Genomic DNA, 21,714 nt, shown 5'->3' with positions numbered 1-21,714 from the left:
TGCAACCTACACCACAGCTCATGGCAACGCTGGATCCTTAACCCACTGAGCAAGGCCAGGGATCCAACACGCAACCTCATGGTTCCTAGTCGGATTTGTTAACCACTGTGCCACGACGGGAACTCCATCTTTTTTTTTTAAAGCAATATTCAAGTCTAATTTATTAATGATATGATAATAAGAACAATAATGTTGATATAGACAGATAATTCATATCTCTGGACATTTTTTTTTTACATCTTAATACATTCATGTGTTGATGGACGTTTAGGTGGTTACCCTGTCTTGCCTACTGTGAATAGTGTTGCAGTGAACAGGGTGCATGTATCTTTTTGAATTACAGTTTTGTCAAGATATATGTTTTTTCTGCATCTATTGAGATGATCATGTGATTTTTCTTTTCTTTTGTTGATATAGTGTATATATAGTGTATTTCTTTTGTTGATATAGTGTATTTCATTGATGGTCTATGTTGAACCATCCTGGTGAACTTGGAGTGAATCCCACTTGGTCATAGTGTATGATCTTAATGTATTTTAGGGTTCAGTTGGCTAAAATTTTGTTGAGAATTTTTGCATCTATATTCATCAAAGATATTGGCCTATAAATTTCTTTTTTGGTAGTATCTTTGTCTAGTTTTGGTATTAGGATTATGGTGGCTTTAGCAAATGTCTTTGGGAGTGTCTCCTCTTCAATCTTTTGGAAGAATTTAAGGATTGGTATAACCTCTTGTTTTTTTTTGTCTTTTTAGCTATTTCTTGGGCCGCTCCCGCGGCATATGGAGGTTCCCAGGCTAGGGGTCAAATCGGAGCTGTAGCCGCCGGCCTACGCCAGAGCCACAGCAACGCGGGATCCGAGCTGCATCTGCAACCTACACCACAGCTCAGGGCAACGCCGGATCGTTAACCCACTGAGCAAGGGCAGGGACTGAACCCGCAACCTCATGGTTCCTAGTCGGATTCGTTAACCACTGCTCCATGACGGGAGCTCCTAAGCTCATCTTTGTATGTCTGGCATAATTTGCCTATGAAGCCATCTGGTCTTGGACTTTAGTTTGTAGGAAGTTTTTAAATTTTTTTTTAAAATTACACAATTTCATTTCTAGTGATCAAATGATCTGTCTCTTCCTGATTCAATTTGGGTGGGCTGTATGTTTCTAGAAAGTTATCCATTTCTTCTAGGTTGTCAAATTCGTTGGCGTGTAATTGTTCATAGTATTCTTATATGGTTTTTTGTATTTCTGCAGTATCTGTTTAGATTTCTCCGTTTTCATTTCTGATTTTGTTTATTTGGGTTCTCTCTCTTTTCTTCTTTGTGAATCTGGCTAGAGGCTTATCAATTTTGTTTACCCTTTCAAAGAACCAGCTTTTGGTTTTATTGATGTTTTTTCTAACTTTTTTAAAATCTCTATTTTATTTCCTCTAGACTTTATTATTTCCTTCCTTCTGCTTATGTTAGGTTTTTTCTTTTTCTAATTCTTTTAGGTGGTAGGTTAGTTTGCTGATTTGAGATTTTTTTCTTATTTTTTGAGGAAGGCCTGTATCGTTATGAACTTCCTTCTAAGAACTGCTTTTGCAGCATCCCATAAGATTTTGTTTGGTTGTGTTTTCATTTGTTGTTTGTCTCAGGGTATTTTTAAATTCATTTTTGATTGACTCGTTGACCCATTGGTTTTTTAGTAGCATGTTATTTAGTCTCCAGGTAGTCAGTTTTGTTTATTGTCTTCCTCTACTACTATATAAATGACTCAGTGACAGATCCCAGCATCTAGTGAAGTATCTGTCACAATCATTCACCCATTCATTCATAAGACAGATATTTATTGAGTGCCTGCTTTGGCCAGGTTCTATTAAAGGCACTAGTGCTATAGTGGTGATCAAAGCCCTTGCCGCAGAGTTTACATTCCAGGGGGCAGGGTAAGTGCGCAATAGGTATTTTTTAAAACAAATGATTACTGATATTTTCTCTGGAGGTAGAATATCAAAAAGAAAGACAGGAGTTCCCTGGTGGCCTAGCAGTTAAGGATTTCACATTGTCACTGCTGAGGCTCAGGTTCAGTCCCTGTCCAGGGAACTTCTGCATGCCATGGGAAAAAAAAAAAAAAGAAACACAGTATCAATTATGAAAGTAACATTTTTATTCATTTTTTGCTACAAACTAGTGTTTATTTTTAAATAATACTTAAGAATTTATACTCCTTATACATATTATAGTTAGCATCCAAAGACAAAAATATTTACTGAAGATTTATTATATGCTTAGTACTAAAAAGCTCCTAAATCTGCACACTGTTGGCATTACAAGATTAGAAACTTGTTTTGGCTAATGATTATTATAGAAAAACAGGAAAATTTCAACCAGGACAATCAGTAAGAGTATAATTTTATATTTCATGAAGGACAGTTAGTCATATTTAGCAATAGCCTCACTTATAAATGAAAGCATTCTCACTTCAAAGCTGTATTTCGATGCTGTTTCTTTTCTCTATCTGTAAATAACCAAGGAGGTACAAATTGCTTCCAGTTGACAATCCAAACAAGGGAGGAATCATGGCTAACCATCTAGTTGCCAATATTTGTGAAAGGCAAATTGCAAACTCCTGAATATGGTTCAGGTTCACTAAAGGGAGTGAAGTTGCCCCCTCTGACTACCTTATTCCATGAAAAGTGTGCTCTGACTTCTAAAATGGATTTTTAAAATTCAGTAGAAAGAAGTAACAAGTGTTTACATTTCCAACACTGAACTTTCTAGTATCCAGGAACACCCATTTAGGGGTTCTGAGACTAATTTGAAAAACTGAGTATTACACAAATGTAAGTTATTACCATTAGCCAGTAGGAATACTCACTTGATTCTTGATCCTGTTTATATTTAAAGCATAAATATAAGACTGATTTTTAGAATAAAGAAATTAATGAGGAACATCTCCATCATGTGTCTTTGTTCCCAATAATCCCTATCATATAGATCCTTGAAATAACACAGAACACATTGTCAACATTCCTCTCATTTCGAAGGCAAAAAAAATTTGTTCCGCTGTGAATGAATCTGATTAGTATTCATGAGGATGCGGGTTCAATCCCTGGCCTCGCTCAGTGGGTTAGGGATATGCCGTTGCCATGAGCTGTGGTGTAGGTTGCAGACGTGGCTTGGATCCTTCGTTGCTGTGGCTGTGACGTAGACTGGTGGCTACGGCTCCAATTGGACCCCTAGCCTGGGAACCTCCATATGCCATGGGAGTGGCCCTAAGAAATAGGGCTCAAGTAGTGAGATAGATCATTTCTATTGAATTTTATATTAGTATCAATGAGGTAATCAATCAATTAACCTTAGTTAATTATTTCTTCTTCTAAATGAGTATTAGTTGATTTAATCTCGCCCAAATAAATGGGTCTCTTTTGGTTGATCAATGCGATAGAGAAACTCTGCAGGTAAGAAGTATCCAAGATATTCCACTGTATCTGGGGTGGTGTCATAGTGGTAGTGTCCACCTTCTCCATGGTGACTGAAACAATGAGTGTGCTCCAACCGCAAATCAAACCCCTAGGACAACAGAGAAGCTGGCTGTTACTGTTCCAATTATTTTGCATAGAACTTGTGTAAGGGGATGGGAGACCTTTTTATTTATGTTACAATCAATTTTATTTTATTTTTTGGTAGGTAACACATTCACATGATTCAAAAATAAGAGGGTACAGGAGTTCCCATCATGGCTCAGTGGTAACCAACCTGACTAGTATCCATGAGGACTCGGGTTCTATCCCTTGCCTGGCCCATTCAGTGTTGCTGTGAGCTGTGGTATAGGTTGCAGATGCGGCTCCAATCCTGCTTTGCTGGGGCTGTGGTATAGGCTGGCAGCTACAGTTCCAATTCGACCCCTAGCCTAGCAGCATCCATATGCTGTGGTGCAGCCCTAAAAAGACAAATATGTGTGTGTGTGTATCAGAGGGTACAAAAAGATATATTCAGTAAAATATATCTTTCCACCTCCTGCCCTCACCACTCGCTTCCTTTCTTTGAAGGCAATCAAAGTAAGCAGTTTCTTCTATATCCTTCCAGATTTATTTATTTTTTTAAATTACTCATGTGGTAGCACTCTGCTCCTCCTGTGCTGTGTGTTGCCTTTCTTCATTTAACACTACAGTGTATCAGATCATAAATGAGCTTTTTAATTCTTTCATACCTACATGGTATTCAATTGTATATACATATCACTTTCCAACTGATATTGAGATTATTTCCAATTCTTTTTTTTTTTTTTTGGTCTTCTGTTCCTTGAGGGCAGCACCCACAGCACATGGAGGGTCCCAGGCCACGGGTCTAATCGGAGCTGCAGCCGCCAGCCTACGCCAGGGCTACAGCAATGCGGGATCCGAGCCGCGTCTGTGACCTACACCACAGCTCACAGCAATGCCAGATCCTTAACCCACTGAGGCCAGGGACCAAACCCGCAACCTCATGATTCCTCGTCAGATTCGTTTCCACTGCGCCATAATGGGAACTCCTATTTCCAATGCTTATGCTATTAGCACATTCTTGTCACGAATAAACCTTTTAACTAATCATTTTACACACTTAAGCATATATTTAATGATAATTTTCTAGACATGTAATCCGTGGATCAAAAGATATAACTAGTCAGTATTTTGCTAAATATTTGCTTCAAATTAGCCTATATTACATTTTCTGGGGTAGAATATTAGAATAAAATAAACAGTATAAAGAATAGCAAATAAAATGATAGGAGATCCAAATCCTGTCCTGATTCTACTATTTAATAACGTGGTGTTGGGTGTTATTTAAAATGCCTGTGCCGGGAGTTCCCGTCGTGGCGCAGTGGTTAACGAATCCGACTAGGAACCATGAGGTTGCGGGTTCGGTCCCTGACCTTGCTCAGTGGGTTAACGATCCGGCGTTGCCGTGAGCTGTGGTGTAGGTTGCAGACGCGGCTCGGATCCCGCATTGCTGTGGCTCTGGCATAGGCTGGTGGCTACAGCTCCGATTCGACCCCTAGCCTGGGAACCTCCATATGCCGCGGGAGCGGCCCAAGAAATAGCAACAACAACAACAAAAAAAGACAAAAAAATAAATAAATAAATAAAATAAAATGCCTGTGCCTTCAATTCTCCAAAGGTAAAATCTGCTCTGCCTAAATCATAGGTGGTCGGCTACTTGCTCCCTTACCTTCGAAGATAGCTTTAGAGACCATCTTAGTTCTTATATAAGCACACAAAAAGTGTCTAATTCTAAAAATCAAGCATTATCATTGTAATTTATTGCAGTATAAAAGACAGACATAGACTTACTGGGTCCCTGGAGACAAAAACTGGCAAACAAACCAAAGGAGCCTTCATCTCATAAAAACGCAACCAGTTATTCACCTCTTCATCAGAGTTCAAGGGGCAGACAGAAAATTCTGCAGGCTGCAATAAAAGGCCATCAAACAAGTAAACATACTGAATATTATTGATAGTTAAAATTTTTAATTATACATAATTTCATTAAGTTAAAACCTTTAAGCCTTCTTATATATTCTGCTGCTATTTTTGGCATCAAAAGAAGTTATACACCCTAGTTTTCAACAGGACCAACAATCAATGTGTATACACTAAAAGATATGGATGAATAATGAAGGAGTCTATTGCTATATTTTTATTTTTTTAGCCTCTCAGTTTTCCTGTGAGTAAATCCTCATCCTAACCTTAAATGTCATTATTGTTACTGGTATGTGGGGGGAAAAAAGGCAATTAAAGTAGGGTAGAGGAGTTCCCGTCATGGCGCAGCGATTAACGAATCCGACTAGGAACCATGAGGTTGCAGGTTCGGTCCCTGCCCTTGCTCAGTGGGTTAACGATCCAGCGTTGCTGTGAGCTGTGGTGTAGGTTGCAGACGCGGCTCGGATCCCGCGTTGCTGTGGCTCTGGCATAGGCTGGTGGCTACAGCTCCGATTAGACCCCTAGCCTGGGAACCTCCATATGCCGTGGGAGCAGCCCAAGAAATGCCAAAAAAAAAAAAAAGATAAAGTAGGATAGAAGTATCAAAAGGAATAAAATACTAAGGAATAAGTTTAAGAGGACAAACAACTTGTACACTGAAAAGTACAAAAGCACTGCTGAAAAGAATTTTTAAAAGACTCCAAAAATGTAAAAACATCTTGTGTTTGTGGACTGGACAACTTAATATTGTTAGGATGTCAGTACTGCCAAAAGTGATCTAAAGTTTCACTGCAATTCCTGGAGTTCCCTGGTAGCTCAGCAGGTTAAGGATCCAGCATTGTTACTGCTATGGTTTGGCTCAGTGTTGTGGTGCAGATTTGATTCCTGGCCCAGGAACTTTTGCATGCTGTGGGCATGTCCCCCCCCCCCCGCCCCCCGCCAAAAAAAAATTCAATGCAATTCTTATCAAAATCCCAATGATATTTTTAGCAAAAACAGAAAAATCCATCCCAAAATTCATATGGAATCTCAAGGGACCCTGAAAGCCAAAACAATCTTGAAAAAGAAAAAAGTTGGAGGTCTCAAACTTACTGATATGAAGCTTACTACAAAGCTATAGTAATAAAAAAACCAGTGGCTACTGTCATAAAGACAAGTACACAGATCAATGGAATAGAATGGAGATCCCAGAAGTAAACCTACATGGGTCAAATGATTTTCAACAAGAGTGCCAAGACTATTCAGTGAGGAAGGGCTGTCTTTTCAACAAACTGTGCTGGGAAAACGATATCCACATGCAAAAGAAGGAAGTTAGACCCTTACTTTACACTGTATACAAAAAATGGATCAAATACCTAAATGTAACTGCTAAAACCATAAAACTCTTAGAAGGAAAACATAGGGAAAAGGTTTCGACATTGGATTTGACTTTTTGGATATGCATTGTAAGTACAGGAAACAAAAAGAAAAATAAAAGTGGGACTACATCAAACTAAAAATCTTCTGCACAGCAAAGGAAACAGTCAACAAAAAGAAAGGGCAACTATGGAATGGGAGGAAATATTTTCAAACCATATAGCTGATAAGGAGTTAATATCCAAAATATGTAAGGAACTCATACAACTCAATAACAAAAAAAATTTTTTTAAATGATCAAAGGACTGAATTAGATATTTCTCCAAAGAAGACATATAGATGGTCAACAGGTATATGAAAAAAGCACTCGATATCACTATTCATCAGGGAAATGCAAATCAAAGCCATGAGCTGTCATCTCATGCTAACGAAGATGGCTATTACCAAAATAACGGGGTACAAAGTGTTGGCGAGGATGTGGAGAAAAGGGAAACCTTGTCCACTCGTTGGTGGGGATGTAAACTGGTACAGCCATTATGGAGGCTCCTCAAAAAATTACAAATAAAACTACTATATGTTCCAGTAATTCTACATCTGGGTATATATTCAAAGGAAAAGAAATGACCATCATAAAGAGATAGCTGCATTCCTATGTTCATTGCAGCACTATTCACAATAGCCAAGACAGGAAAACAACCTGTGTCCATCAGCAGATGAATGGATAAAGAAATTATAAACATGAATCTTATTCAGGCTTAAAAAGAAGGAAACCCTGTATTTGCAACCATGTCAGTGAATGTGGAGGATATTATACTAAGTGAATCAAGCCAGTCACAGACAAATATTGCATGACATCACTGCTATATGGAATCTAAAAAAGTCCAATTTAGAGAAACAGTAGAACAATGGTTGCCAGAAGCTGAGGGCGGGGGTGGGGAATAGGGATAACGACATGTTGATCAAAGGGTGCAGACTTTTAGTTATAAAATGAATAAGTTCTAGAGACCTAATATACATTATGGTAACAATGGTTAATCATAAAGTGTTGGGTACCTGAATTTTAACAAATCCTATAATCCTTTGGTGCTTACCAACAGATTTATCCATACTTTTGTTCTAAATAACTTGGAAAAGTGAGTTGTTTCACAAATGTTGTATCTTTCTATGAAGAATCAGCTGGCCTTCCACTTAAAATTATCATGACAGGAGTTCCCGTCGTGGCGCAGTGGTTAACGAATCCGACTAGGAACCATGAGGTTGAGGGTTCAATCCCTGCCCTTGCTCAGTGGGTTAACAATCCGGCGTTGCCGTGAGCTGTGGTGTAGGTTGCAGACGCGGCTCGGATCCCGCGTTGCTGTGGCTCTGGCGTAGGCCGGTGGCTACAGCTCCAATTCGACCCCTAGCCTGGGAACCTCCATATGCCGCGGGATCGGCCCAAGAAATAGCAACAACAACAACAACAAAAAAAGACAAAAGACAAAAAAAAATAAATAAAATTATCATGACAAAAAAAAACATTAAAAGAATATATTTTCTGATAGCTATATTATTAAAAAATTAAGTTGTAATCACTTCTTTTTTTGTCTTTTTAGGGCTGCACCCACAGCTTACGCAAGTTCCCAGCTAAAGGTAGGATCAGAGCTGCAGCTGCTGGCCTATGCCACAGCCATAGCAACTTGGGATCCTAGCTGCACCTGTGACCTACACCACAGCTCACAGCAACGCTAGGTCCTTAACCCATTAAATGAAGCCAGGGATTGAACCTGCATCCTCATGGATACTAGTCAGGTTCATTACTACTGAGGCACAATGGGAACTCCGAGTTGTAACCACTTTTACACTTCATTTGTTCATTCATTTGCTCATTTGTTCATTCCCTCACCTACTGAAAATTATTTTAAGTCTTAAATTCCCAGGAGATCCCGTCTTCATATAGTATTCCATCATTAATGTCTTATAAACTTACTATATTTAGCCCATAAGATTATTATTATGATGATTATTATTGCTTCTATATTTAGCCCATAAGATTATTATTATTATGATTATTATTGTATTTGAAGCACGTGGAAGTTCCCAGGCTAGGGGTCAAATTCGGAGCTGCAGTTGCAGGCCTATACCACAGCCACAGCAACATGGGATCCTTAACCCACTGAATGAGGCCAGGGATCAAACCCATATCCTCATGGGTACTAGTCAGGTTTGTAACGTGCCGAGCCACAACGGGAACTCCCAGATTATAATTTTCAAAATGAGTTCTTTGCCTAGAACCACAACTATCTTAACAGCAAAGCCTTTGTACTGAGGTTTGGATTTCTATCAATGAAATCAACCAGTTTTGTCATGGTGCAGTGGAAACAAATCCAACTAGGAACCTTGAGGTTGTGGGTTTGATCCCTGGCCTTGCTCAGTGGGTTAAGGATCTGGCATTGCCGTGAGCTGTGGTGTAGGCCAGCAGCTGCAGCTCCGATGTGACTCCTACCCTGGAAACCTCCATATGCTGCAGGTGTGGCGCTGAGAAAGCAAAAAAAAAACCTAAGATCTTAAGCACCTGCGCTTATGCACACAGACACACACAAAACGCACATAGGCCCTTACCATAATGTGAGTCTTCACTTTTCCCTTCTGAATCATGAAAGTACCTCCCATCCCTACAGGCTTATCTCCATAATGGTTTTCAAGAGTCTGTCTCATACAAGTCACAAAGTTAAGATCTCCAGTTCTTCTTTTGGCTTTTACCTCAATGACCTAGAGAGGACATAAATATGTATACCATTGTTCCAAGCTGCAAAACATTATGTAAATAACTACTAAAGTGAAACATTATATAATCAGTGCCATCAAGTAAATATTCACTTGTTTGTGTAGAGCACCCAGACATAAACAGAAGTATCCCAATCCTCTTAAGTCTTGATCAATAATATGTACAGTATTAGATACATGTGTGTATGAGTTGTACATCATTTACTGTAATAATTAGTCTTATTTGTGCTTTCTTGGACTGAAAAAGAGAGTTATAGGTAAATTGCATAAATTTAGCTAAATTTTATAAAATTAAATTCTACACTGAACTCCAGAGATTCTCTCTCTCTTTTTTTTTCCTTTTTTGGCTGCTTGGTAGCATGTGGAGTTCCTGGGCCAGGAATCAGATCTGAGCCACAGTTTCGACCTAAGTTGCAGCTGTGGCAACGTCAGATCCTCAATCTACTGTATTGGCTGGGGATCGAACCTGAGTCCCACCGCTCCCAAGATGCCACCAATCCCTTTGTGCCACAATGGGAACTCCCCAGAGATTCTTATTATATGCCAGGGTGGTAAAAGACTGAGAATTCCTTCGTTTAAAGGGATTAATTTCTGATAGCTGGAGGGGAGGGGAAATGACTACATTTTCTCATTTTCTTTAAAGTTCTGCACTTACGTCACCTCCACTTTACTACATTATTTTTGCTTCACTATCTCATATCTCAAAGTGGCTAAAGTAGCCATCTCTTTACAAAAATCTGAGAGTTGTCACAACTGCCAAAACTACAATCATCTTTTTTAAAAAAGATAACCATTTTATTGGGGATATAATTCACATTCCATACAATGCACTGATTTATTTATTTATTTTATTTTAGTCTTTTTAGGACCACACCCGTGGCATATGGAGGTTCCCAGGCTAGGGGTCGAATCAGAGCTGTAGCTGCCCACCTATGCCACAGCCACAGCAACTCAGGATCCAAGCCACATCTGCAACCTACACCACAGCTCAAGGCAACGCTGGATCCTTAACCACTGAGCAAGGCCAGAGAACTTGTGCCCTCATGGATGCTAGTCAGATTCATTTCTGCTGAGTCATGATGGGAACTCCCAATCCACCAATTTAAAGTGTACACAATTCAACGGGTTTCAGTATATTTATAGAATTGTGCAACTAGCATTACAACTTTAGAACATGAAATCATCTTTTTTTTTGTACTAAGAGGAAATAAATATGAAGTGAGGCATTAATTCTCCTTATGTTCTCTTTTTATAATTTCTGCTACCATCGGTTCTATCTAAATCAATGTCTGATCAGTCAAGAATGAGCAAGTTACATATATACTAACTACAGGTAGATATTATCTATTTCAGCCTCATAGTTCATCTATTTGAGTAACTCACCGCCCACATTAATATCTTTTTACCTTTTATTTTTTAATTTTTTAAAAAATGTTTTGCTCTTGAAAGAGCACCGAAGCATGTGGAGGTTTCTAGGCTAAGGGCTGAATCAGAGCCACAGCTGCCTGCCTACACCACAGCCACAGCAATGCAGGATATGAGCCTCCTGCAACCCACACCAGAGCTCACGGTAATGCAGGATCCTTAACCCACTGAACGAGGCTGGGGATCAAAACTGCATCCTCACGTATACTCATCAGGTTCATTTCCACTGAGCCACAATGGGAATTCCTCTTACTACATTTTAGTTCCTTGAAAAAAAAAAGGGTATTGCTTGCTAAGTATTATTCTTAACCTAAGTTTTAAATAAGACTTTCACTCTGCCTGTAGTACCCTCTGAAACTTTCATAACTGGGTTACTTAAAAAGATTTGAGGGAATTCTCTGGTGGCTCAGTGGGTTAAGGATCTATGTTGTCACTGCTGTGGCATGGGGAAGCAGGTGCAACCAAAAAAAAAAAAAAGAGAGAGAGATTTGACAGGTAGCTTTGGATTTTCTTAAGAAAACTATAATAGTAGCAATAAACATCAAATTATTAGCTATCTGAGGACTTTTGGATAATACTGTATTTTTATGGATATAGTCACCTTTCCAGGTTGGCCCTCACTGGCGAAAAGATTAGCCAGTAATGCACACCCAAAATCATGGTATTTCTCACTGTATTTCTCTAGTAGGCACCCTCCATCTTCAGGGTTAACACGAGCAAAGTAACTTCCATTCACAGGAGGTTTGTGTTCACATTCTGTTTGAATAACTGGCATAAACTGAAAAGAAAAGTAAGGGAAGAAGTCAATCCCGGTATCTCTGTGCAAAGAAGGTTATCTTGAATAATGCAACAAAATATTTTGTCCTAAACTTTAAGATACTTCACTTCAAGAGCAAATAAGAAAATATGAAAAATAAAATAATTTTAGACCCAAAATATTGAAAGATTTACAAATATAAAATAACTGAAAAAACATTTTATAAAATGTTTACAGTATTATAGTGTTTCTGTGACACTGTAGCATATGCTTTAAAATGTCTCATGTTCAATTTTAAACTTTTTCTATTTTTTTTTTCTTTTTCCCTTTTTAGGGCTGCCCCTATGACATATGGAAGTTCTCAGGCTAGGGACGGAATTGGAGCTGCAGCTGCCAGCCTACACCATAGCCACAGCAACACCAGATCCGAGCCCCATCCCACACTGACCTACACCGTAGTTCATGGCAACGCCGGATCCTTAACTGATTGAGCAAGGCCAGGGATAGAAGCCATGTCCTCATGGATACTAGTTGGGTTCATTACCACTGAGCCACAATGGGGACTCCAGCATTTTCTGTCTTTAACACTAGGCAAATTATATTAAGGTTTCCGTGAAAGTACTGACTAATGTCTGATTACTGACTGATGGTCACGTCTGTAAGAGGAGATGAGAGAATGAACAAACAGAGGAGGTTATTCACTCTTCTGTTCATGAGATGTGAAAAAAACAGTGATTTTTTTTTTTTTTTTTATGTAGGAACTATGTCGACATATGCAGTAATATAGATAGTACATTTTGCAAACAGTAATCATAGTACTAGGGTAGGTCCCTACTGTCTGGTCTAAAAGAGTGAGTTGACTAGACTGTTAAATATTCCATTCACCTTCTGACTGAAAGCTGCCCTCTTAAGCCAGCAAAGATCACAGAGAAGCTAGGAATCCTCTGATGTGTCAGGAATAAAATCTTTCAGAGTCCAGAGTCCTTCCCAAACTACATTAGGACTTTCGATGGACTCACCTAAGACTAAGTATATGCCTTAAGAAAATCTGAAATTAGAGATTAGTGCTCCATTTCAGTTGGACTAACTGGAACATATGCTGTACTCTAAAGCTGGGTCAAGCAGTGTCAAATCTGTAGAAAGAGATGAAAACAACCACTTATAATTCATTCAGAAGACAGGATTTCTGATAGGGCAGTAAAAGGAAAAAGGCAAACTAAATGTCAAATCAATAAACAAATAATTAAATATATGCTGACCTCAGAATTGAATCCCAGAGTCTGAAACGGGCCTGCTCCTGCCCCAAGAATAAAAGCTCCAGGAAGCTGAATTTCTTTTGCAATCTTATTTAGATCATAAACCTATACAAGAGAAAAAGCATATTATTTAAATCTTACATAAATTGCCAGGTTTACTTTTTATTACTGAGTCCATTATCACTTCCTTGTCACCTTGGTCAATGGGTCTTCTAATAATAAAAAGAGGAATCAACCCAACTTCCATAACCTTCATGTGAATGTGAAAAGTAAAAGTACACTTACTTTTTTTTTATTTACAAGAGGCAGTAGGTAAGGCACACCTCCTACTTCTGCAATTCTAGGTTTCCCACAGATGCCTTAAAAAAAAAAAAAAAAAAGCTGTCTTAAGAATAGGAAAACATCTAAATTTAAGTGTAAAATGCCAGAAGACACCAATTTTTTAAGAGTATATAACTTTACCATTCTCAAATAATAGGGGTTGGTAGATGTAAGTGCTAGTTCCCCTCTCCTAACTACTTGTGCTTCTAACACTGTCCCAAGCATGACTTGATATAGTTAGTAGCATGAAGACAACAGAAAGTTGATGATAGGGCAAGGGCCAGAATTGAGGCCAAAGTTTGGGTTGGATGAGGTTTCTAGAATTAGTCTATAATGACCTATTCCTTTAAAAATATTTTTTGGGGGGGCTAAGCTAAAATTCTATTTTAATTTAAAATATTTTTGCTCTAGGAATTCCCACTGTGGCTCAGTGGGTAATGAAACCAACTATTATCCATGAGGACGAGGGTTTAATCCCGGGCCTCGCTCAGTAGGTTAAGGATCTGGCGTTGCCGTGAGCTATGGTGTAGGTCGCAGACGCAGCTCAGATCCCGCCTTGCTGTGGCTGTGGTATAGGCCAGCAGCTGCAGCTCCTATTTGGCCCCTAGCCACAGGTATAGGCCTAAAAAGCAAAAATAAATAAAATAAAATATTTTGCTCTGGTAAAATATAATATCAGTTCTTTTAAAAATCCATATTGTCCTGTGGTGTAGGTCAGCAGCTGCAGCTCCAATTTGACCCCTGGCCCAGGAACTTCCATGTGCTGTGGGTACGGCCCTAAAAAGCAAAAAAAAAAAAAACCCATATTGTCAAAGTTGTTTGTTCCCAAGGTTGTTTATAAAAATGACAAGTAATCAGAAGTAACTTCAGATGCTACAAACTTTTCTTTCTTTGCCACCCTCATGGCATGCAGAAGTTCCTGGGCCCACATCAAACCCACACCACAGCAGTAACCACAGCCACAGCAATGACAACACTGAGCCACCAGGACATTCCAGATGCTAGGAACTTTCTATATACATTTTTTATTAACATCACAGGTATAGCTAGACACAATTTGGGAAAAGGCACTTTTTTTTTTTTTAAATGTAGACTGGAAAATAATTACCTTTTGTCTGAGGAAAAAGTAGTTTTGTAAGTTTTATACTAACATCATTCCATAGTAAATGTAGATATATTTATGATTCACACTGAGCTTACTTATTCTCTCTGAACCTCAGTTTTCTCATCTATAAACTGGTGCTAGTACTTACCTTGCAGTGTTATAAAATAAGACATCAAATGCAGCTCAACATACCGTGTGCCAATTATATTTACTTAATATTAATTTCCCTTTCTTCTCACTTTAAACATTGGCTGGCTGATCACTTGAAAAATTGTTGAAGGGATGTAAGTATTTAATGGATAATTCAAATACAAGGATTTTAAGATCCCTTCTGGTCTTGAATAAATAAATAAAAACATGAAAATTTAAGCTTCCATAACAGTCACCTGAAGAATTCAAAACAAAACTCTCATGTGATCTCTAGGATTCTAGCCTACTGAATATTACATAAACTGTGAAACTTATAAAAGTACATAAAACACCTTCAAGGGTACAAAATGAAATTTAATCAGTATTAGAAAACAGAAATTAAGCATAATTTACTCTAAAAGGTGGTGCAATATCCTTTATGTGGAGATAATTTGAGATAATCCATAAAAATAATTCTGGTTTCAGAAAGAGATTAGAACTGAAAAACAAATGCTAACTGCAAAAATTGCTTACCTTTTACAGGAAAGGTAAATGGCTCCTTAGTCAAATCAGGGCAATCAACTACAGAGACCTGGACATCAGCAAAGTTATCTTTCAGCCCCTTCTGCAGAACTAATAAAGACAAGAAAAAGTGTTATTTAACATTAAGTAGCAGTTTGCCATCACATAGCAAATCTTCCCTCAACTTTTTGTGCAACACACCTGCAACCTAAACTTGTATAATTAAAAAAGAGGAGGTCGTAGTTCCTGGCATGGCTCAGTGGAAACAAATCTGACTAGTATCCATGAGGATGCAGGTTCAATCCCTGGCCTTGCTCAGTGGGCTAAGGATCCAGCATTGCCATGAGCTGTGGTGTAGGTTGCAGATATGGCTTGGATCTGGTGTTGCTGTGGCTGTGGCGTAGGCTGGTGGCTACAGCTCTGATTAGGCCCCTAGTCTGGGAATCTCCATATGCCTCGGGTGACCCTAAAAAGACAAAAAAAAAAAGAAAGAGGGGATCTTATTAATGAATGTAATTAGACACTAGACACATAATAAATCATAAGATACGTATATTAAGATACCTAAATGGAGTTCCCGTTGTGGCGCAGTGGTTAACGAATCTGACTAGGAATCATGAGGTTGCGGGTTCGGTCCCTGGCCTTGCTCAGTGGGTTAACGATCCGGTGTTGCCATGAGCTGTGGTGTAGGTTGCAGACGCGGCTCAGATCCCGCGTTGCTGTGGCTCTGGCGTAGGCCGGTGGCTACAGCTCCGATTCGACCCCTAGCCTGGGAACCTCCATATGCCGTGGGAGCGGCCCAAGAAATAGCAACAACAACAACAATAACAACAACAACAACAAAAAAGACAAAAAAAAAAGATACCTAAATACTTCATAAATACCACATAAATTGTAGTGAATATCAAGCATTGAAGATAAACACTGTACTCAGATGAAGAATCCCTTTCTTTTGGGGAGAGGATTCCAAATATTGAAATATAAGTATTTAAACTGCTGGAAAGTAAGCAGTTATATAAAATAACTTCATTAATGCTTACGGACAAAACGTTGAGCAAAAGAAGACACAAGACTACATGACTTCACTTATTTGTATTTCAAAGATAGACAACTAATCCAAGGTAGTGGAAGTCAGAACAGTGGTTACCTCTTGGGGTAGAGATATTGACTGAGAAAGTGTGAGAAGGAGTCTTCTGGGATGCTGGGAATATTTTATAACTTGATTTGGATGGAAGTGATACGGGTGTAAATGTTAAAATTAGTATTAGTGTAGTTTACATATGTTATAACCCAATTAAAAAGGTAAAAAAGCAAACACAGATGTCTCAAAGTTAGAAATCTAGAAGCAATGTAATTTTAAGGATGAAAAGTTTATAAAAAAATTTCCCTGAGAGTAGTGTCAGCCATTAGTTTTAAGTCTTATAGACTCAGACTCTCTAAAAACAGGAAGTCATCCTAAATCTAGTCATATAGCTATTTCATACCAGATCTTTTATTTATTGATTGATTTTTTTTTTTTTTTTGCTTTTTAGGGCTGCACCCATTCCATATGGAGTTCTCAGTCTAGGGGTCGAATCAGAGCTCCAGCTGCCAGCCACAGCCAGAGCCACAGCAATGTGGGATCCCTGACCCACTGAGCAAGGCCAGGGATCGAACCCACATCCTCATGGATACTAGTCAGATTCGTTTCCGCTGTGCCACAATGGGAACTCCAGATCTTTTAACTATGAAAACAGAAACCAAACTGACTGGAAAATCCCCCTACCTAGACTAATGACCACATATTTATGAATATACAAATTAAGATTCAACATATGGAAATGTAGTAAAATCTATTTTTTTTACCAATCATGAAGGGCTAAAAAATTGAAAATAAAACTTAAGCCAAAAACTTGGATTATGGGGAGTTCCCGTCGTGGCGCAGTGGTTAACGAATCCGACTAGGAACCATGAGGTTGCGGGTTCGGTCCCTGCCCTTGCTCAGTGGGTTAAGGATCCAGCCATGAGCTGTGGTGTAGGTTGCAGACGCAGCTCAGATCCTGCGTGGCTGTGGCTCTGGCATAGGCTGGCAGCTATAACTCTGATTGGACCCCTAGCCTGGGAACCTCCATATGCCGCGGGAGCGGCCCAAGAAATAGCAAAAAGACAAAAACAAAAACAAAAACAAAAACTTGGATTACATCTCTATTTTATACTGAATATATTCTGTACACACAGAAAGAAAATAAAAACAAACACACAAGAGAAGATAGGTTTTACGAAGGCACTTAAAGAAAGACAAGATTCCTCAGAAGACTGTTTACTAACTTCCATTTGATTTGGGAAAAAAAATAGGAAAGTTAGGAGAGCCACAACCAAGCAAAACAGGAGTATACGTCTTGACTTCAACCTCTCAGAAGGACTGGTGACCTACCACTTTGAGGTAAGGGTCGGCTTTATAGTTACCCTCAGAATAGAACTGAAAGGCTGTCAGATGAATGTTAGCATTCTAAAAGTTTTTTGGATTAGTACTGTTCTTTTAGTACTATTCCTGGCTTCATTTGATATTCTTATTTTATTCTTATTCTTAGCCCTCCTTCTAATTAATCTTGGGAACTGCCTTAAATTCTTGTTCAAACGAGGTGAAATAACTAGAGACCTAGACAGAGAAATCTAAGCAAGTTCATTGGCAGTCTGTTACATCAAAAGGGAAAAGCAGCATATTGGGAACATGATTAATACACCACAGTAGGTTATATATTTAAAGACTATTGCAACTGATAAAAAGTTAAAGCAAAACTGTGCAAGTCTTTGGGCACCATACCTACTTAAATCTTGAATTACCAAATTCGTTTTCATTCTGTGAAGTTGGTATCTCATCAAGAATTTTTCAGTGGTGAATTTAGGGTTTTTTTATTTTTATTTTTTTTGAGGGGCAGAATTTTGGACTCTCATTAATTAGAGTACAGAATAGATACTAAAAAAAGGAAAATGAGTTCTGTATTGAAAGTGCTGTTGTATAAATCTTAGAATGTTTGTATTTAAAAATTTTTTCCTTTGAATAATTTAGAAAGCTCAGAGTTAGTATTGTATTTACCTCCAACAAGTTCCTCTAGACTTGGCACATGAAAAGAATACTCAGCACAAGCCATCTTCTTTCTTCCTTAGGTGCGAGGATATACAAAGTAAAGCAGTTGTTGTCTAATTATCACAAGAGTTCACAGTGCACCAAGCATCAACAGCTGCTGCTCTGGAAATCAAAGAATTCAGTTACATAAAGAGGGCAAAAGGGCATTTAGGTGTCTGCCCTCATAGAAAGGCAACCACAGCTTCTAGTGTTTAATATTTCAAGGGAGAAATGCCTTTACCACTGAGCCACGATGGAAATGCCCTCAAAAATACTTTCGAATTGAAATAGCTATAATTGTTCAGGAATGAGCCATTTTAACTTTTTCTTTTGAAATAATTGCAGATGGACAGTAAATACATACAAATAATTCCTCTATATTCTTCATCCATATTTTCCAAATGTTAACAATTTATATTTCCTTTATCAGAAACCAGGAAGTACTAATTAAGAACATGTCAAAATCTGCTCAGTAAATACCATGTTTATTTAAAATGAGGATAATAAAAGCACTCTAGACATTTCTACTTAAAGTAGGAATAATAAAGGCTCAAGTTTAAATTAAATACAGTCCTAATTTTACACCCTTTACAAGCTTTCAAAGAATGTCAGGATTTTATTTTCTTTCCTCATCAAAATAGAAATGAATTCCAATCCTGGGAGGCTACAATCTGAATAACTGGTTTAGAAATGCAAGCTGAGGAGTTCCCGTCGTGGTGCAGTGGTTAACGAATCCGACTAGGAACCATGAAGTTGCGGGTTCGGTCCCTGGCCTTGCTCAGTGGGTTAACGATCCGGCGCTGCCGTGAGCTGTGGTGTAGGTTGCAGACGCGGCTCGGATCCCGCGTTGCTGTGGCTCTGGCGTAGGCCGGTGGCTACAGCTCCGATTCAACCCCTAGTCTGGGAACCTCCATATGCCGAGGGAGCGGCCCAAGAAATAGCAACAACAACAACAACAAAAAAAAAGACAAAAAAAAAAGAAATGCAAGCTGACAACCCAGAAAGCACCCAGCCACAGAAGACAGAGATGTAGTGTGTGTATAAGTGTGTTTCTGTGTGAGTGGGAGGTAGGGAGGAGGAAGTTGGAGTTGGAGTGATGAAAGAAAGGGGTTAGAAAAGTCTTAATATAAACCCAGAGTGGCTCCGGAAGGACAGCTTTGGGCCACATGGAGGCAAACAATATTTTGTAGATTCTGTAGCTGGGAGTCAGTGGTCCAGAAGCAGGGTCTAGAGAAGGGAAGAACAGAAAATAGGAGGCAGCTGGAAAAACGAAGCTGCAGAGACAATGCCTATGGGGCAGACCAACAATGGCAACCAAACTGAGAACTATTTATTAACTGTATTCAATAAACCAGACACTATGTTAGACACTTTACATTCTCTCAAGACCTCTCACAACAAGGTATTATCCTTCTCATTTTACAAGAGGAAATAGGCCAGAGAGAATATATTATTTACTTCAGATCACTCAGCTATTAAGTGGCAGAAACAGAATTCAAAACTACCTCTAGTCCGGTGTAAAGTCAGAACCAACACATTATGCCATATCATGAACTGAGAAAGGAATGGCACATTGCAGCTCACCATGAGGGAGAATTGTACAGAAGGATCCTATAGCACTCAGTATAACTGTCATCATCTGTTTGCTTTGTTTCCTTCCCTTAGACTATGATTTCTTTGAAGATAGAACTGGATACCAGCTCAGCCTTAATTTTTTTACTGAACAATTACAATATTCCACATGCATAAGGTTCTAGGACAGGGCTGGCTTCATGCATGTGCAACTCCTATAGTCACACAGGACCATGTGCTCAGAGTAGCACTTGGTTTATGCTCTGTTATCACCATCTTTCAATTCCTAACTTTACATTTGAACCCTTTAAGATGGAAAGGACCGTGGAGTATGTGCAATGCTTCTGCAGATGACTCAAACATTCTGATGTCTGTATTTAAAGCTGGCATTGGACAATATAAAGAGTGGTAAAACTCATGCTATTGATTCAAATGTTTAATTTTTCTTTACTTAGAATGACAATAAATAGCAAATTAATGCTATTAATTAAAACACCATGACAAGGCAAAAGAGATGCTACAGAAGAAAGGGGACAGCTTGTACTTCAGTAACTTTAACGGCATTTTCCCCCAGATTTTTGAACAAGACCCTGCATTTTCTTTCTTTCTTAAAATTTTATGGAGTTCCTGTTGTGGTGCAGTGGAAACGAACCCGACTAGTATCCATGAGGACTCAGGTTTTGATCCCTGGCCTCACTCAGTGGGTTGGGGATCCAGCAGATGCGGCTTGGATCCCATGTTGCTGCAGCTGTGGTGTAGGCCGGCAGCTGTAGCTCTGATTGGATCCCTAGCTTGGGAACTTCCATATGCTGCACCTGCAGCCCTAAAAAACATAAGTAAAATAGAGTAAAATTTTATTGGGGTATACTTGATTTACCATGTTGTATTAGCTCCAGGCAGCAAAGTGAATCAGTTATGCATATAAAATACATGCATTTTCATTTTGTACTGAGCTTCACAAACTGCATATGCAGGCCTGCCTAGGATTATAGCAGTGACTAAGACATGTGATACCTGTCCTGGAGCTGACAGTACTTCATAATGCCTAGAAAACCAGACTTTCTGCGCCTGGAATTTAGAACAACATTTAGAGAAAAATTGAGTAAAGAAACCTGATTACCTCACAGGTCTGTCCTATCCCGAGATGACACTAACCACAAATTAACACGAGACAGCTTTCCTGGTTTTATTATATGATACAAGAGGTCTGAAAGTAGACAAATCAGGACAGCTCATTCCTTTTTTGTAACTACTTCGGGGGAAAAAATTGCCACCAAAACTAAACTAGTTTAACTTCTACCTTAACACTCATTTACCGCTCAGGGAACTAAGAGGGCTAAAAAGATTTAAAAAAAAAAAAAAAAAAAAGGCCCCCGCTGGCATCTCTTATGATGTGTTAACCACCTCCTGGGAGGCTGACCCTTAGTTTCTAAAGAAAGACTGAGTTAACAAAACAAGTCCGAAGGTGGAGAGGGAACTGAGTGCGTAACTGGGTAACACTGGCTTCTAGTACAAAGGTTACACATTTCGATTCTCAGTCACAGCATGATCCTCTCACAATTTTACACAGAAGAGATTTTTGAAGGCAAAAGTAGACACACACACAAACACACACACCCGGAGTCAGACTTTGGAAAGTCGGAGGACAGCTCAGCAAAGGGAGACCACTGGAGTCAAAGCAGGCGAAGTGGCTCTTCCTCGCAGTTCACATTCATTCCGTTCCCCTGCCCCCACAACTTCTTTTTCATAGTTTCCCCAAACGTTCTTGACTATTCCATTTACCTTACCGGTTAAGGACGCGTACACCAGAAGCCTGACCTGGCCTCAGTCAAGTCCGCCTCCCCTGGGTTAGAAAACTCAGGTCCCGCCCACTCTAAATCGCCCCGCCCCTCGCGGCAGCCAATATGGAGCGCCGCGTCTGGCTTTCTCCTATCTCTCTGTTATTTCCTGTAGTCAAATTGTTATCG

At 39.1% G+C, this 21,714-nt stretch overlaps 1 protein-coding gene across 4 annotated transcripts; it reads right to left on the bottom strand.

The window, feature by feature from the left end:
* Positions 1-2,118: 2,118 nt before the first annotated feature.
* On the bottom strand, positions 2,119-21,607 carry C11H11orf54 (chromosome 11 C11orf54 homolog). Of its 4 annotated transcripts, none has more exons than XM_047752702.1 (9): positions 21,530-21,607; positions 18,146-18,298; positions 15,082-15,180; positions 13,278-13,351; positions 12,996-13,097; positions 11,581-11,757; positions 9,390-9,539; positions 5,307-5,423; positions 2,119-3,543 (listed from the first exon to the last, which is right to left on the bottom strand). In XM_047752702.1, exons 2-9 carry the CDS (start codon positions 18,198-18,200, stop codon positions 3,370-3,372), a joined length of 948 nt encoding a protein of 315 aa, XP_047608658.1. In that variant the 5' UTR covers positions 18,201-18,298; positions 21,530-21,607; the 3' UTR covers positions 2,119-3,369. The 4 variants fall into 4 exon arrangements, with proteins under 4 accessions (XP_047608658.1, XP_047608657.1, XP_047608659.1 ...); XM_047752701.1 differs by having other exon boundaries at positions 21,535-21,607; XM_047752703.1 differs by having other exon boundaries at positions 18,146-18,293; positions 21,535-21,607.
* Positions 21,608-21,714: the final 107 nt, after the last annotated feature.

This window comes from Phacochoerus africanus, chromosome 11 (assembly GCF_016906955.1).
Source record: "Phacochoerus africanus isolate WHEZ1 chromosome 11, ROS_Pafr_v1, whole genome shotgun sequence".
Lineage (NCBI taxonomy): Eukaryota > Metazoa > Chordata > Mammalia > Artiodactyla > Suidae > Phacochoerus > Phacochoerus africanus.
This window is presented reverse-complemented; position numbering and strand designations above follow the sequence as displayed.